The 19212-nt window shown below is 38.6% G+C and overlaps 1 protein-coding gene across 3 annotated transcripts in view; it reads right to left on the reverse strand.

Annotated features, from left to right (window-relative positions):
* The window catches only part of LOC128653352 (sushi, von Willebrand factor type A, EGF and pentraxin domain-containing protein 1), a 260201-nt gene that overhangs the window by 167079 nt on the left and 73910 nt on the right, over positions 1-19212 (reverse strand). For 2 of the 3 annotated variants that reach the window (XM_053706581.1, XM_053706579.1), the window contains exons 4-5: positions 14842-15021; positions 4010-4108 (exon numbers count right to left, since the gene is read on the reverse strand). In XM_053706581.1, the coding sequence (XP_053562556.1) occupies positions 4010-4108; positions 14842-15021 (279 nt within the window). The remainder of the gene's footprint in view (positions 1-4009; positions 4109-14841; positions 15022-19212) is intronic. The other variant, XM_053706580.1, reaches the window with a different exon arrangement.

The following is a 19212-nucleotide window of genomic DNA, read 5'->3' on the forward strand; positions in this document are numbered from 1 at the left end:
CAATCTCCAAGCAGTCAGTTGTAGAGATATTAGATTTGGATTCTTGAATGGACCTTGAATCAGAAGGTCCTGTCTCAATGGCAGAGAACATGGTGGAAGGGATGACATGTCCACCAGGTCTGAATACCAAGTCCTGTGTGGCCACGCAGGCGCTATCAAAATTACTGATGCTCTCTCCTGTTTGATTCTGGCAATCAGACGTGGAAGGAGAGGGAAAGGTGGAAACACATAAGCCAGGTTGAATGACCAGGGTACTGCTAGAACATCTATCAGTACAGCCTGAGGATCCCTTGACCTGGAGCCGTAAAAAGGAAGTTTGGCGTTCTGACGAGATGCCATCAGATCCAACTCTGGTGTGCCCCATAGCCGAACCAGCTGAGCAAACACCTCTGGATGGAGTTCCCACTCCCCCGAATGAAAAGTCTGACGACTTCGAAAATCTGCCTCCCAGTTCTCTACACCTGGGATATAGATCGCTGACAGATGGCAAGAGTGAGCCTCTGCCCATTGGATTATCCTTGAGACCTCTATCATCACTAAGGAACTCTTTGTTCCGCCCTTATGATTGATATAAGCCACAGTCATGATGTTGCCCGACTGAAACCTGATGAATCTGTCTGGCTGAAGCCAGCTGAGGCCATGCCTGGAGAGCATTGAATATCACTCTTAATTCCAGAATATTTATCGGTAGGAGAGCCTCCTCCCGAGTCCACAAACCCTGAGCTTTCAGGGAATTCCAGACTGCACCCCAGCCCAGAAGACTGGCGTCTGTCGTCACTATAACCAATACTGGCCTGCGGAAACATTCCCTGGGACAGATGATCCTGTGACAACCACCAAAGAAGAGAGTCTCTGGTCTCTTGATCCAGATTTATCTGTGGAGATAAATCCACATAATCCCCATTCCACTGATTGAGCATGCATAGTTGCAGTGGTCTGAGATGCAAGCGAGCAAACAGAACTATGTCCATTGCCGCTACCATTAGTCCGATTACCTCCATACACTGAGCCACTGACGGCCGAGGAATGGAATGAAGAGCTCGGCAGATGGACAAAATCTTTGATTTCCTGACCTCCGTCAAAAATATTTTCATGTCCACCGAGTCTATCAGAGTCCCTAGAAATGAAACTCTTGTGAGGGGGGAAAGAGAACTCTTTTTTACGTTCACTTTCCACCCGTGAGACCTTAGAAAGGCCAACACTAAGTCCGTGTGAGACTTGGCTAGTTGGAAGGACGACGCTTGAATTAGAATGTCGTCTAGATAAGGCGCCACTGCTATGCCCCGTGGCCTTAGAACTGCAAGAAGGGACCCTAGCACCTTTGTGAAGATTTGTGGCGCCATGGCCAACCCGAAAGGAAGAGCCACAAACTGATAATGCTTGTCCAGAAAGGCGAACCTGAGGAACTGGTGATGATCTTTGTGGATAGGAATGTGCAGATACGCATCCTTTAAGTCCACGGTGGTCATATATTGACCCTCCTGAATCAATGGTAAGATAGTCCGAATGATCTCCATCTTGAAAGATGGAACTCTTAGGAATTAGTTTAGGATCTTGAGATCCAGAATTGGTCTGAAGGTTCCCTCCTTTTTTGGAACTATAAACAGATTGTAGTAGAACCCCTGCCCCTGTTCTGCTTTTGAAACTGGGCAGATCACTCCCATTGAAAAAAGGTCTTCTACACAGCGTAAGAACGCCTCTCTTTTTGTCGGGTTTACAGACAATTGAGAAAGATGGAACCTCCCCCTTGGAGGTGAATCCTTGAAATCTAGAAGGTATCCATGGGTTACAATTTCTACTGCCCAGGAATCCTGAACGTCTCTTGCCCAGGCCTGAGCAAAGAGAGAGAGTCTGCCCCCTACTAGATCCGGTCCTGGATCGGGGGCTACCCCTTCATGCTGACTTAGTGGCAGCAGCAGGCTTTTTGGCCTGTTTACCCTTGTTCCAAGCCTGATTAGCTTAAATTTAAATGCCGTCATATCTGAATCTGTCTGAGAGAACATCTTTCCTGAATCAGAAATCTCTCCCTCAGACAGCAAATCCCTCATCCCTACTTCAGAACATTGTGAGGGAATATCGGATATGGCTACTAAAGCGTTAGAAGGCTCAGCATTTGTTCTTAACCCAAAGCCTCTGCACTTCCCTTGCAACCCAGGCAGCTTAGATAAAACCTCTGTGAGGGTAGTATTCATAGCTGAAGCCATATCTTGCAAGGTGAAAGAATTAGACGCACTAGAAGTACTTGGCATCGCTTGTGCGGGCGTTACTGGTTGTGACACTTGGGAAGAACTAGATGGCAAAACCTGATTTCCTTCTGCCTGAGAATCATCTAATGCCAAACTTTTATAAGTCAAAATATGCTGTTTGCAATTTATAGACATATCAGTACAAGTGGGACACATTCTAAGAGGGGGTTCCACAATGGCTTCTAAACAAATTGAACAATGAGTTTCCTCAGTGTCAGACATGTTTAACAGACTAGTAATAAAGCAAGCAAGCTTGGAAAACACTTTATTTAATGAAAAAAACACAATTAGCAAAAACGGTACTGTGCCTTTAAGAGAAAAAAAGCATACACAAACTGCAAAACAGGTTAAAATTGCTTCAATTTTTCTGAAATTTTAAAAGTGTACCCACTAAGCTTTAGAAGGATTGCACCACAAGTTAATAAGCAATAAACCCCCAAATGAAAAAACTGGATTGAAATATGTCTAAAACCGGTTAAAACCCCTAAAGCACCTTGCCACAGCTCTGCTGTGGCCCTACCTGCCCTTAGGAAGTTATAATAAGGGGTTTAAAGCTTCAATTAGTCCCTCAGAAGACTATCAGGACCTCAGGAGAAGTTGCTTGCTGCTTGTAAATGTAGGCCCCGCCCACCTCACTCGATGTTGCTGGGGCCTACACAAAACTAACAAACCTTGCCTGAAAGCCATGTGGGTTATAAACAACCCCAAAGAACCCTCAAGCAAATGTCCCATAAAACAGAAAACGTTACTCCCAGACACAAAAACGTTTGTCCCAAATTCACATAACAAACTGAGTGCCCACAAAAAAATTAACCCTTTATGCAAGCTAGTAAAAACCTCTGATAACACTAGTATTACTGCCTACCCTTCCCCTAATGGGGACACTGTCAGCCTTTCTGAGTTAACACAGTCTCTGCAGAAAATATGACTGAACATACCTCATTGCTGTATAGCAAGAAACCGTTCCTCACACTTAAGTTTTCCTGTACTCCTCAGCTTCTGTGGGAACAGCAGTGGACCTTAGTTACAAATGCTAAGATCATCATCCTCCAGGCAGAAATCTTCATCTATGTCCTGCCTGAGAGTAAATAGTACAACACTGGTCCCATTTAAAAATAACAAACACTTGATTGAAGATAAAATAAAACTAACAGTTTAACACCTCTTCTCTTTACTCTTCCTGCTTAGAGCCAGCATAGAGAATGACTGGGGGGTGGAGTTAAGGGGGAGCTATATAGAGAGCTCTGCTGTGGTGCTCTCTTTGCTACTTCCTGTCAGGAAGAACAATATCCCACAAGTTAGGATGAATCCGTGGACTCGGTACATCATGCAAAAGAAAATTATACTGGCCATGCTCATTAGCATAAATTTGCATAAATGACTTCCTAGCATAACTGGGAAAGTAAAGCTGCTAGGATTAATTTGAAATGAGTATTTGTTCCTATTTAGACTTGAACATACATAAAAAATCAGCATGACATGACCTTTATTTCTATATTTATTCCTTTTTATCTTATCCATTGCCCTCGGAATACATACTCCCATGCAGCTAGGCTGGTATTTTTAAGGTTCAGGTCAATATAGATAATAACATAATATGCAGAATTTTGTAGACTGGTTAGCTTTGCCTAGGCAAATAGCATAAAAGACAACTTTACAGAAAAAAATATCCTTTAGAATTCAGAAAAAACTATAAAAATGGCAAAACATTAAAAATATTTTAAGGATTTTTTTTTTTTTTTAACAAGAAATCAAATACTCACGCTGACATTCTGGTATTGGTGGATCCCATTCACTTGTAATATTACATACTGAAAAGCTAGATCCTTGAAGGGTGAAACCTCTTTCACATTCAAATGACACTAAAGAATTAAGGGAGTATGGAGAAACAAATCCTGATAATTTCCTCAAATGGGGACGCCTGGGGTCTAGGCAGTTAACAGCTATTAAATGAATAAAAAGCTAAGAAAGGTTAAAATACAATTGCAACATAAATATTGAAAAGTATTCTGGTAATATATGTATGATTTCATTATAGCTGCTATACTATAACTTTCTACATTCACAATAGTTAACCAATAAGGTCAGATCTGCTTCCCGATTGGTGGACTGGAACAGGGCAATGCCTACTTCAGAATCCTGAATGGACCACTCATACTTTCCTTCAATATTCTTTTACGTTAGGGAAAACAGTATTTTCAGTTTTTTAGAGCAGCAGTAAAACAATAATTCACTTTTTTTCAATAGATCTGCATGCACCATAATTGCATTAAAAGCATTTTTATTAGAAAAATATTGAATGTTTTACAGGCCTGCAGCACACCCCTTGAAAATCTTCTCGAATGTTGTTTATCTTTCTTCTTTTGCTGTAGTCAGTTAGGGACAGACATAAACAAGTTCCAGCAAATAACAACTGATCATGATATAGTATGTATGAGTGTCACATAATGAACTCAAGCTTCTCTGGGGAAGTGGAAACAATGTTAAGAGTTCAATAACAATTGATATTTTTTTCAATTATGCATTATTTAACATGCCATTTGGCATTCAATCTTTAGTTTCATATCCCATTAATTTAAAGCTACATTTTCTGGTTTGCAGGTATGATATTTGAACGCTCTATTCCTTTTCTCCCATTATATAGTTTCAGGGAATAGAATATGAATTCTCTTTTCTAAATAAAAACATTTTTGTTTGAATCAGTTTGTGCATGTCATTTTTACAACTATCTTCCTGGGCACACAAACTGTAGTTCTGAGTTACAGCAGCAAAAGCAGAGCGGAATTTGGATTCCTACTCTTTGACATCATTTTTTTCTCATACTGCATACTGGGCCCTGCACTTGATAGGAATGGCTCTATGCAGACCCCACAACTGTCCCTCTTTGATAGAGACAGTCCCTAATCCTGAGCTCTGTCCCTCTGAGACAGTCATAGCTCCACCCACTGACCAATCAGACACACCTACAAACCATCCAATTACGTGCACCAACTGCCCAGACGCGCCCATTATCCAACCCACTATCTGCTGTGATACTACTCCTCCAGACATGGCCCTGCCCACAAAATGGTGATTAACAGGTATGCAACTGTTCTCATTTTCCTGAAAAAGGGACCTCTTGTACCTTGGTATAATTGCCCTGGGAGTTTGTCCCACGTTGTAAAAATCTGCCTTGAGGTGAAGACTCAGCATAGCTGCTTGAATGTAGAAATCAGAAATAATCTCTTTCTTGCTTCGATGTTTGTTTGCATGCTATAATATTGCATCTCTGCCCCTTGCATATTATTGCATCTTGGCCAGAATAATAAGGTAATATATCTAAATGATGAACTGGTATTTTTGTTATTTTTAAGGATTGGGTTTAACAATACAATATTTAATATTTTGACCACATTGAGTGCAATGGGTGTTTTGTAGTGGAAAAAGTCTCTTAAAAAATTTTCAGATGTTGCCAACCGCGGATCAGCTAAGGTTGGACTTTCCTATAAGGGAGTATGGACTTACAGTACATCTGTACTTTACCACCCTTATTGCATAATAGTTAAGCACTAGTAGCTTGTACAAGGTTGATTACGTGGACTAAAATTTTTATTTTTGAAGTCAATGGTTGTTACATTGTATTCTATTATTGAGTTGCACTTACATTAGTCTAATTTACTTTTGTTCTACAAGAGACATTGAAGCCAAAAAAAAATTTCATGATTTAGATAGAGTATACCAATTTATACTTCCCAATTTATTTCTATCAAATTTGCTTCATACTCTTGGTATCCTTTAATGAAGAAGGAGCAGTAATGCACTACTGAGAGCTAGCTGAGCACATTCAGTGAGCCAATGACAAAAGGAAAGTAGTGCATTGCTGAGGTTACCTAGGTATGCTTTTAAACAAGGGATACCAAGAGAATGAAGTAAATTAAATAATAGAAGTCAATTTTGATGTTGTTTAAAATTGCATGCTCTTTATGAAGTTTAATTTTGACATTACTGTTCCTTTAAATCTTTATTCAAAGGACACTTTATCTCTCCTACAAACTAATCTAATGTAAGAAGGTAGAAGATACAACTTTCACTTTGGTATTAAATGACCTCCAGGACATTTGATGTCAGTAGAGAATAATGTTGGCTCAAAAGACCCTGAGCAAATTTACCTTGACAAGTTGCCCCTAGTCTAAATAAGATCTCTGAAGGATTTATGCAGTCTTCACATGAAAAATTAATTTTTAAGCAGAGGTTGTTTCTTCTGATTCATTTATAAAAAAGTTGTTGATGTATGGGGTGTATTTACCACCAGGCCCTTTTGACCATATGGTTTTTAGATACTAAAATTAACAGCATGCTTGTCCAACTTCTGGCTATAATGAACTTGGAATACAACAGAATAATGTATTTATTCTTCTGTTGTGATAAACACATTTATGAGTAGTACCAAAGACCAGAAATACTGGATGATAATGGAACCAGCTGTTTTCTTTTGTTTAGAAACCAACCGTGATGTTGGAGAAATTTAGAGTGCTTGTTCCTGTGAATTGCTCACTAGTAGGAAGTCATCTAAACAGTGGTAAACAAAAATACCCTTCTTCCTCAACTCTGATATAAGTGGAATTAGAAGGTCCTGCAGACTGTTAACATCCCATATTAAAAGACAGCAGACTAGAAAATGTTTTTTCTTCTGATCCACAAACCAAATATACATATGTACTCTTGCCACAGGCCCATGAAAATTGGTGTCTTGACTTTCAGATGAGATTCCATTTTAAACTTATTTTTCACATGACAGTTTTTACTGGTCTCCAGGACCCATCCATTTATTTTCTAGGAAAACACAAGAAATACAAATCTATCTCCTGTAGACCCTAGAACTTTCTTGATCACATCTGCTCATCAGCAAAAACCAATGACTGACTTATTTTTTTGATCTTCCGAGAGTGGTAATGTCACAAAAGGCATAATGATCAAAGATTCTCCAGTTTGGAGAGGAATGATAGTGCAGATTATACTGAATTCTCAAAAAAAAAAAAACGTGGAACCTGGAAGTCCAGAGAGATGCCTTCCATAGAAAGTAATGATGCCTTCTGGGATACAGAATCTCAAAAGAGAGAGTGAAGTTAACAGGAGAACACCTGGGACTGATATAAAGGTTCGGAAAATACAAATAAAACTGAAATGTTTTCACTACAATTTAACTTGCATTTGCTCTAGTTTAGTAAACATTATTCTTCTGTCTGTTAAATGAGTGTATTATGAATTTTGATCAAATTTCACCTACATACAGCTCTCAAGATAAATCAGTTAGACCTGCTGATATAAAATGCTTATCATGAGACATACATAGTAACGTCTCTGTTCATCCCAGAGAATTTTGTGATAATTTTGTTTTAGTTAGAATAGGTACTAGGTAGTGGCACTGTAGTAGGTGTGTATGTGTGCGGGCACGTGGGCATGTGTGTTTGTGTGTGCTTACACTAAAGTTTTCCCAAACTCTATTCTCAACCAAGTCCCAAATATTAAATTTAGTGCACAGATCATATAATACAAAATAGACTCACAGCTAGCAGCAGTATGTGTGGTATGGGGAGATCATTTTAATATACTACAATGTCCCCCTATATTTTGCAATGCTATAAAAAATGAAAAAAAAGATAAACACTTATTCTATATTGTAGTGTCAATGGTAAAAAAAATATGTTATGATATGGAGGCCTACTTATCAAGCCGTCAACTTACTTGCTTTCGACGGCACCAATACGCTCGCCTGACATCGCCTAACATCGTGGCCGCGGACCTGAATACGCTCTCCATATTTAACAAAAAAGCTGTCAAAAAGCCGCACACCAAGTATGGGATGATGAGCAGCGGACTGTTGTTAGCTAACAGTCATCGATCTCGCTGCTATTCTGCATTTTTACAGCTTTATTTATATCCTGTCACTAAACACTGCCACTATACTAAAATGTATAACCCCTATCCCGTGCTCCCGGACCCCACCGCAACTAAATAAAGATGTTAACCCCTATCCCGCTGCTCCCGGACCCCGCCGCAACTAAATAAAGATATTAACCCCTATCCCGTTGCTCCCAGAGCCCATCACAACTCTAATAAACTTATTAACCCCTATTCCGCTGCTCCCGGACCCTGCCACAACTAACTAAATGTATTAACCCCTAAACCTCTGGCCTCCCACATCACTACTTAACCCCTAAACTGCCAGCCCCCCACATCGCCATAAACTAAATTAACCTATTAACCCCTAAACCTAACAACCCGCTAACTTTACATTAAATATTAACTCATCCCTATCTTATAATAAATTTAACCTTACCTTTAGATTTAAATTAAACTATATTAAACTATTAATTAACCTACCCTATTATACTAAAAATACATTAAACTATATTAAACTAATAATTAACCTACCCTAACTATTATACTAAAATTACATTAAACTACATTAAACTAATAATTAATCTACCCTAACTATTATACTAAAATTACATTAAACTACATTAAACTAATAATTAATCTACCCTAACTGTTATACTAAATTACATTAAACTAATAATTAATCTACCCTATTATACTAAAATTACATTAAACTACAAATTAAATTAAATATATTATATAGCTAAAAACCTAACCCTACTCAAATAATTTAAATCTACTATTACAAATTACAAAGTTACATAAAACAACTAAGTTACACAAAATAACACTAACGCCTAGATTTAGAGTTTTGCGGTAGCCGTCAAAACCAGCGTTAGGGGGTCCGTAACGCTGGTTTTTACCGCCCGCTGGTATTTGGAGTCAGTCATTAAAGGGTCTAACGCTCACTTTGCAGCCGCGACTTTTCCATACCGCAGATCCCCCTACGCCATTTGCGTATCCTATCTTTTCAATGGGATCTTTCTAACGCCGGTATTTAGAGTCTTGGCTGAAGTGAGCGTTAGAAATCTAACGACAAAACTCCAGCCGCAGAAAAAAAACAGGAGTTAAGAGCTTTATGGGCTAACGCCGGTTTATAAAGCTCTTAACTACTGTGCTCTAAAGTACACTGACACCCATAAACTACCTATGTACCCCTAAACTGAGGTTCCCCCATATCGCCGCCACTCTAATAAAAAATTTTAAGCAATAATCTGCCGATGGCACACCACCGCCACCTACGTTATACTTATGTACCCCTAATCTGCTGCCCCTAACACCGCCGACCCCTATATTATATTTATTAACCCCTAATCTGCCCCCCTCAACGTCGCTGACACCTACCTACACTTATTAACCCCTAATCTGCCAACCGGACCTCGCCGCTACTATAATAAAGTTATTAACCCCTAATCCGCCTCACTCCCACCTCAATAACCCTATAATAAATAGTATTAACCCCTAATCTGCCCTCCCTAACCTCACCGACACCTAACTTCAAGTATTAACCCCTAATCTGCCGACCGGACCTCACCGCTACTATAATAAATGTATTAACCCCTAAAGCTAAGTCTAACCCTAACACTAACACCCCCCTAAGTTAAATATAATTTAAATCTAACGAAATAAATTAACTCTTATTAAATAAATTATTCCTATTTAAAGCTAAATACTTACCTGTAAAATAAACCCTAATATAGCTACAATATAAATTATAATTATATTGTAGCTATTTTAGGATTAATATTTATTTTACAGGCAACTTTGTATTTATTTTAACCAGGTACAATAGCTATTAAATAGTTATTTACTATTTAATAGCTACCTAGTTAAAATAATTACAAAATTACCTGTAAAATAAATCCTAACCTAAGTTACAATTAAACCTAACACTACACTATCAATAAATTAATTAAATAAAATACCTACAATTATCTACAATTAAACCTAACACTACACTATCAATAAATTAATTAAATACAATACCTACAAATAAATACAATTAAATAAACTAACTAAAGTACAAAAAATAAAAAAGAACTAAGTTACAAAAAATAAAAAAAATATTTACAAACATTAGAAAAATATTACAACAATTTTAAACTAATTACACCTACTCTAAGCCCCCTAATAAAATAACAAAGCCCCCCAAAATAAAAAAATGCCCTACCCTATTCTAAAATTAAAATAGAAAAGCTCTTTTACCTTACCAGCCCTTAAAAGGGCCCTTTGCGGGGCATGCCCCAAAGAATTCAGCTCTTTTGCCTGTAAAAAAAACACATACAATACCCCCCCAACATTACAACCCACCACCCACATACCCCTAATCTAACCCAAACCCCCCCTTAAATAAACCTAACACTAAGCCCCTGAAGATCTCCCTACCTTGTCTTCACCACACCGGGTCCCGATCGGTCCAGAAGAGCCTCCGAAGTCTTCATCCAAGCCCAAGCGGGGGCTGAAGAGTGACGTCCATCCTCCGGCTGAAGTCTTGATCCAAGCGGCGGCTAAAGAATTCCATCTTCGGGCAGAAGTCTTCATCCTATCCGGGCAGAAGAGTAGATCCGGACCGGCAAACATCTTCATCCAAGCCGCATATTCTATGTTCTTCCATCCGATGACGAGCAGCTCCATCTTCAAGACCTCCAGCGCGGATCCATGCTCTTCTTCCGACGTCCTAAAACAGAATGAAGGTTCCTTTAAGGGACGTCATCCAAGATGGCATCCCTCGAATTCCGATTGGCTGATAGGATTCTATCAGCCAATCGGAATTAAGGTACGAAAATTCTGATTGGCTGATGGAATCAGCCAATCAGATTCAAGTTCAATCCGATTGGCTGATCCGATCAGCCAATCAGATTGAGCTTGCATTCTATTGGCTGATCGGAACAGCCAATAGAATGCGAGCTCAATCTGATTGAACTCAGAATTTTCCTACCTTAATTCCGATTGGATAGAATCCTATCAGCCAATCGGAATTCGAGGGACGCCATCTTGGATGACGTCCCTTAAAGGAACCTTCATTCTGTTTTAGGACGTCGGAAGAAGAGGATGGATCCGCACTGGAGGTCTTGAATATGGAGCCGCTCATCATCGGATGGACGAACATAGAAGATGCGGCTTGGATGAAGATGTTTGCCGCCGCTTGGATCAAGACTTCAGCCGCAGGATGGACGTCACTCTTCAGCCCCAGCTTGGGCTTGGATGAAGACTTCGGAGGCTCTTCTGGACCGATCGGGACCCGGTGTGGTGAAGACAAGGTAGGGAGATCTTCAGGGGCTTAGTGTTAGGTTTATTTAAGGGGGGTTTGGGTTAGATTAGGGGTATGTGGGTGGTGGGTTGTAATGTTGGGGGGGGTATTGTATGGTTTTTTTTTTTACAGGCAAAAGAGCTGAATTCTTTGGGGCATGCCCCGCAAAGGGCCCTTTTAAGGGCTGGTAAGGTAAAAGAGCTTTTCTATTTTAATTTTAAAATAGGGTAGGGCATTTTTTTATTTTGGGGGGCTTTGTTATTTTATTAGGGGGCTTAGAGTAGGTGTAATTAGTTTAAAATTGTTGTAATATTTTTCTAATGTTTGTAAATATTTTTTTATTTTTTGTAACTTAGTTCTTTTTTATTTTTTGTACTTTAGTTAGTTTATTTAATTGTATTTATTTGTAGGTATTGTATTTAATTAATTTATTGATAGTGTAGTGTTAGGTTTAATTGTAGATAATTGTAGGTATTTTATTTAATTAATTTGTTGATAGTGTAGTGTTAGGTTTAATTGTAGCTTAGGTTAGTATTTATTTTACAGGTAATTTTGTAATTATTTTAACTAGGTAGCTATTAAATAGTAAATAACTATTTAATAGCTATTGTACCTGGTTAAAATAATTACAAAGTTGCCTGTAAAATAAATATTAATCCTAAAATAGCTACAATATAATTATAATTTATATTGTAGCTATATTAGGGTTTATTTTACAGGTAAGTATTTAGCTTTAAATAGGAATAATTTATTTAATAAGAGTTAATTTATTTAGTTAGATTTAAATTATATTTAATTTAGGGGGGTGTTAGGGTTAAGGTTAGACTTAGCTTTAGGGGTTAATACATTTATTAGAGTAGCGGTGAGGTCCGGTCGGCAGATTAGGGGTTAATACTTGAAGTTAGGTGTCGGCAATGTTAGGGAGGGCAGATTAGGGGTTAATACTATTTATTATAGGGTTATTGAGGCGGGAGTGAGGCGGATTAGGGGTTAATAAATTTATTATAGTAGCGGTGAGGTCCGGTCGGCAGATTAGGGGTTAATAATTGTAGGTAGGTGGAGGCGACGTTGGGGGGGGCAGATTAGGGGTTAATAAATATAATATAGGGGTCGGCGGTGTTAGGGGCAGCAGATTAGGGGTACATAGGGATAACGTAGGTTGCAGCGGTGTACGGAGCGGCAGATTAGGGGTTAAAAAATATATGCAGGGGTCAGCGATAGCGGGGGTAGCAGATTAGGGGTTAATAAGTGTAAGGTTAGGGGTGTTTAGACTCGGGGTACATGTTAGAGTGTTAGGTGCAGACATAGGAAGTGTTTCCCCATAGAAAACAATGGGGCTGCGTTAGGAGCTGAACGCTGCTTTTTTGCAGGTGTTAGGTTTTTTTTCAGCTCAAAATGCCCCATTGTTTTCTATGGGGGAATCGTGCACGAGCACGTTTTTCAAGCTGGCCGCGTCCGTAAGCACCGCTGGTATTGAGAGTTGCAGTGGCGGTAAATATGCTATACGCTCCCTTTTTGGAGCCTAACGCAGCCCTTCTGTGAACTCTAAATACCAGCGGTATTTAAAAGGTGCGGGGGGGGAAAAAGCCAGTGTTAGATACGCGGGTCATTACCGACAAAACTCTAAATCTAGCCGTAAGTTACAAAAAAAAAATAAACACTAAGTTACACAGAATAAAAAATGAATTATCAGATTTAAACTAATTACACCTAAGCTAAGAGCCCTATGAAAATAAAAAAGCCCCCCCCAAAATAGAAAAACCCCTAGCCTACAATAAACTACCAATAGCCCTTAGAAGGGCCTTTTGTGGGGCATTGCCCCAAAGAAATCAGCTCTTTTACCTGTAAATAAAAAATACAAACAACCCCCCAACAGTAAAACCCACCACCCACACAACCAACCCTCCAAATAAAAACCTATTCTAAAAAACCTAAGCTCCCCATTGCCCTGAAAAGTGCATTTGTATGGGCATTGCCCTTAAAAGGGCATGTGGCTCTTTTTCAAAAGCCCAAACCCTAATCTAAAATTAAAACCCACTCAATAAACCCTTAAAAAAGCCTAACACTAACCCCCGAAGATCCACTTACAGTTTCTGAAGAGCCGACATCCATCCTCATTTTGTATTTGTAATAGTAGATTTAAATTATTTGAGTAGGGTTAGGTTTTTAACTATATAATATATTTTATTTAATTTGTAGTTCAATGTAATTTAGTATAACAGTTAGGGTAGATTAATTATTAGTTTAATATAGTTTAATTTAATTCTAAAGGTAAGTTTAAATTTATTATAAGATAGGGATGAGTTAATATTTAATATTAAGTTAGCGGGTTGTTAGGTTTAGGGGTTCATAGGTTTAGTAAGTGGGACTGATGTGGGAGGCCAGGGATTTAGGGGTTAATAACTATTTATTTGCGGTGGGCTCCGGGAGCAGTGGGATAGGGGTTAATACTTTTATGTAGGTGGAGGCGGTGTCGGGGCGGCAGATTAGGGGTTAATAAATATAATGTAGGTGGTGGCGGGGTGGCAGATTAGGGGTTAATAAGTATAATGTAGGTGGCGGCGGTGTAGGGGCAGCAGATTAGGGGTTAATAAGTATAATGTAGGTGGCGGCGGTGTAGGGGATGGCAGATTAGGGGTGTTTAGACTTGGGGTACATGTTAGGGTGTTAGGTGTAAACTGTACACAGTGAATCTATGCATCAAATTTCACCCGTTCATCTTTGCTAGCCATGCTTGGTCTCATGTTGTCTGATAATCTCTTTTCCTCTCTTTCTTTTTCTATACAGCTTCCCTACTCTGCACTTAAAGGGACAGTCTACAATATAAGTCTTATTGTTTTAAAAGATCCCTTTATTACCCATACCCCAGTTTTGCACAACCAACACAGTTATATTAATATACGTTTTACCTCTGTGATTACCTTGCATCTAAGAACCTTCTGACAGTCCCCTGATCACATGACTGTGACTATTTATTATCTATTGACTTGCATTTAGTACTGTGTTGTGCTAAATCTTAAATAACTTCCCGGGCGTGAACACAATGTTATCTATATGGCCCACATGAGCTATCAGTCTCCTGTTGTGAAAAGCAAATACAAAAGCAAGTGTCTATAGAGCCTTTGAAACAGGCAGACATTTAAAGGTTTAAATGTTATGTAGTATATTAATATAACAATGTTGGTTGTGCAAAGCTGGGTAATGGGTAGTAAAGGCATTATCTATCTTTTCAAACAATAACAACTTTTGTGTAGACTGTCCCTTTAAACCTCCTTATTAATACTTTCCAGATATTCTTCCACTTGTTCCTTGTCTTCTGCTATGTCCTTTTGCAATCATTTTAGACCCACATATTGCTGAGGTTAACCATGTGCATATTTTTTGTAATCTAAACATATAACTTATTAAAAGAAAACATTTTCTTACCTATGCAGTTAGGAGCATCAACGCTCCAACTCCCATTCTCTGTACAGTACACAGAATGTTCTCCATCTAACACAAGGTCATCATCACATTTATATTTAACAGAATCCAGGTATGAATACTCCTCTTTGACTGGGGTAAAATGTCCTTTGTCAATTTCATCTGGAGGTCCACAAATTATAACTGAACAAAATAATTATTAATAGGAAAATGTTATTATGAATAATGCTTTTTTTTTATTTATTTTTGTTACCTTTATATACAGTTACAATTATTTGCTTCCTTACAGCCACATACATTTTAAATATTTAAACATCCTTTCCAGCTATATAAAGACATGTTTAAAGGGATAGTAAGGTCAAAATTATATGGGTGCATTTTGCTATATACAACTTTTGGCAAAAATGCTTCTAGTAAAATGTATTATATACTGTACAATATTCTAAATTATCTATATAATATATATACAATATCTCACAAAAGAGAGTACACCCCTCACAATTTTGTAAATATTTTATTATATCTTTTCATGTGACAACACTAAAGAAATGACACTTTGCTACAATGTAAAGTAGTGAGGGTACAGCCTGTATAACAGTGTAAATTTGCTTTCCCCTCAAAATAACTTAACACACAGCCATTAATGTCTAAACCGTTGGCAACAAAAGTGACTACACCCCTAAGTGGAAATGTCCAAAGTGGATGTTAGAGACCTTGCGCTCCCCCACCTTCCGTTTGAGGATGCCCCACAGATGCTCAATAGGGTTTAGGTCTGGAGACATGCTTGGCCAGTCCATCACCTTTACCCTTGCTTCTTTAGCAAGGCAGTGGTCATCTTGGAGGTGTGTTTGGGGTCATTATCATGTTGGAATACTGCTCTGCGGCCCAGTCTCCGAAGGGAGGAGCTCATGCTCTGCTTCAGTATCTCACAGTATATGTTGGCATTCATGGTTCCCTCAATGAACTGTAGCTCCCCAATGCCAGCAGCACTCATGCAGGCTCAGACCATGACACTCCCACCAGCATGCTTGACTGTAGGCAAGACACACTTGTCTTTGTACTCCTCACCTGGTTGCCGCCACACACACTTAAAACCATCTGAACCAAATAAGTTTATCTTGGTCTCATTGGACCCCAGGACATGGTTCCAGTAATCCATGTCCTTAGTCTGCTTGTCTTCAGCAAACTGTTTGCAGGCTTTCTTGTGCATCATCTTTAGAAGAGGCATACTTCTGGGATGACAGCCATGCAGACTAATTTGATGCAGTGTGCGGCGTATGGTCTGAGCACTGACAGGCTGACCCGCCACCCCTTCAACCTCTGCAGCAATGCTGGCAGCACTCATACATCTATTTCCCAATGACAACCTCTGGATATGATGCTGAGCATGTGCAGTCAACTTCTTTGGTCGACCATGGCAAGGCTTGTTCTGAGTGGAACCTGTCCTGTGAAATCGCTGTATGGTCTTGTCCACCGTGCTGCAGCTCAATTTCAGGGTCTTGGCAATTTTCTTATATGTAGAGCAAAAATTCTTTTTTTCAGATCCTCAGAGAGTTCTTTGCCATGAGGTGCCATGTTGAACTTCCAGTGACCAGTATGAGAGAGTGTGAGAGCAATAACACAAAATTTAACACACCTGCTCCCCATTCACACCTGAGACCTAACACTAACGAGTCACATGACACCGGGGAGGGAAAATGGCTAATTGGGCCCAATTTGGACATTTCCACTTAGGGGTGTACTCACTTTTGTTGCAAACGGTTTAGTCAATGGCTGTGTGTTGTTATTTTGAGGGAACAGCAAATTTACACTGTTATACAGGCTGTACACTCACTACTTTATATTATAGCAAAGTAGACATGTGCGATTCGGTTCGGTTCGATTCGGAAATTCGGAAAATTCGGCAAATTCCGAATCTCCGAATTAAAATAGTGCCGAATCTACCGAATAAATCCGAATAACTTCGGATTTATTCGGATTTATTCGGTAGATTCGGATGGCCATGGATTACACTAGTATTGTACAGTATATTAGGTTATATCACTCTGCTATGGGTTACACCTAATGTACAGTACATAATACTAGTCTAATCCCACCTATCACTTACCGAAATTCCGAATTTCCGAACCGAATCGAACCGAATCCAGCCGAATTTATTTGAATCCGAATGAATCCGAACCGAATTTATTCGAATCCGAATGAATCCGAAACAAATCCGAACCGAATTGATTCAAATTTTTCCGAATTCGAATCGCCATGCACATGTCTATAGCAAAGTGTCATTTCTTCGGTGTTGTCACATGAAAAGATATAATAAAATATTTACAAAAATGTGAGGGGTGTACTCACTTTTGTGAGATACTGTATGTATATATATATATATATATATATATATATATATATATCAATTTTACAGTGTGTTTATTAACTTTATTTTTTTTTTTTATATTTTTTATTGATAATCATATTGAGGCACAAATACAATTGTATAACAGTTGAATCAACTCGAATACATAGTTTCCATATATATAATCTCAAATAGGGAACAAATGAGGAGTTGTATAGAGTAACTTAAACATAATAGCATAATTGAATAATAATGCATATGAATAGAATTGAACAGTTGTTGTGCCATGCTAACTGTCTTCCCTCTGAATGATCTAAGAGGCCACTCTTGGGTCTCCCAGTACAACATTGTGGCGATACAGAAGGTATTCACGGACAAAAGGAGGCCACTCTTGGACCTCAACTGAGGAATCTCAGTTTTTCATTTTTTAACAAAGAACAGTATATATGTCACATGAAATTTGAATAAAAAATTTAGCCACTTTTGGGCTTGGTAGGATATAGAACATTAACTATATATAACAAGAACAAATTGTAAAATAAGTTTCAACCATCATGAGTAACATTTTATACTTCTGTGAACATGTGACTTACAATCATCAATAGACCATCACCATCCAAAGAAAAATAAGTGAATAAACCCATGTGTACACCTATTATAGAAATAGTAAAGATAATACAATAGATCTTTTGTAGATTTATCCGCTTCACTTCAATACAGATAGTGCGTTATCTACACTCCAAGGTCTATCTATAACTAGGATTTGACATGGACATTGAAACAAAGTATCTTTGATAGATAAATTATATGGTTGACATGTATAACTAAAATACATTTTTCTACTGGATTCATTTTCCTTTGCTTAAGAGATAAGCTCAATAGTGTCAGGAAGGGGGGGGGACTAAGGGGTAATGGGGGGACCAAAAGGGTGAAGGAGGGATGGGAAAAGAGGGAAATGTGGGAGTGGAGGGATGGGGGGGAGGAGCCATTATAAATTCGAAAATATAGGCTGGAAGCAAAAATAGATATGATTTGTTGGGAAAGAGTATATACCGCATTGCGAGGAGACATAAGATCTCTGCATCAATTTTTGACCATATAAGATGTTCACTGGGCAGTATTACCCATCCAGGATCATGTTAACACTCAACTAATATGGTAAAGGGATATAGATTGTATATAAATTGTATCTCCCCTCTGGGGTATGTTTCACCACTGGACGGAGACGGGAAAGGGATATTGGATATGACCCAATCTATCAGATAGTGCGGGAAAGGATGAGGGGAGATATCTTTTTTTTTTCCTTTTATGCACCAAAGAAGAGACACAAAAGACCATACCATTATCTTGGCTGAGGAGAAGGGATACACTTGAGGCTAAGAGGACTGAATTGGTACTATAATATTTGCAGAAACTAGCATAATTTCTTAGATTATGGAGGACATATGGGCATTTAGTAAGCTAGAGTTGCATGTCTAGCTGTAGCATGTATGCTATTGGTGTGTAATATGGACTATAGTCACAAGCAGTGGCTTGATGTCAATAAAATATCAGCAGTAAAAATGATGGAAAGATAGGAAACTAGTCCTATATAAGAGACAGATAGCACCCTCATTAAATACAATAAGTCAAGCTATATAATAATCACAAATCTGTGTAAGGTGGTATATAATTGGGGTCATATTTAAAGTTGTACACTCGGATGTCCCGGCCGCCAACATCCAAGCGACAAGTTCAACAAAGAGTTATATCCAGCCTTTATAACACTGCAATTAGATTAAGCAGAACCCATCTTTAAATGGCTCTAAACTATATTTTAAGGAACAAGTTATAACCTATGGATTAGGTAGGGTTACAGTATTTTCAGGGTTCTCCATGCAGGGTATAGGGACATCACTGTCAGGGTTATCTGAGTAAATAACAAAGCAATTAAAGTGATTCAGTGGCTTTAGCCCCATAAAACCTATATATATATAACATGCAGAGCAACATATATGATAGACCCTCTATGAACATCTTGGAAAAAC

The sequence above is a fragment of the Bombina bombina genome, chromosome 3, assembly GCF_027579735.1.
Source record: "Bombina bombina isolate aBomBom1 chromosome 3, aBomBom1.pri, whole genome shotgun sequence".
Lineage (NCBI taxonomy): Eukaryota > Metazoa > Chordata > Amphibia > Anura > Bombinatoridae > Bombina > Bombina bombina.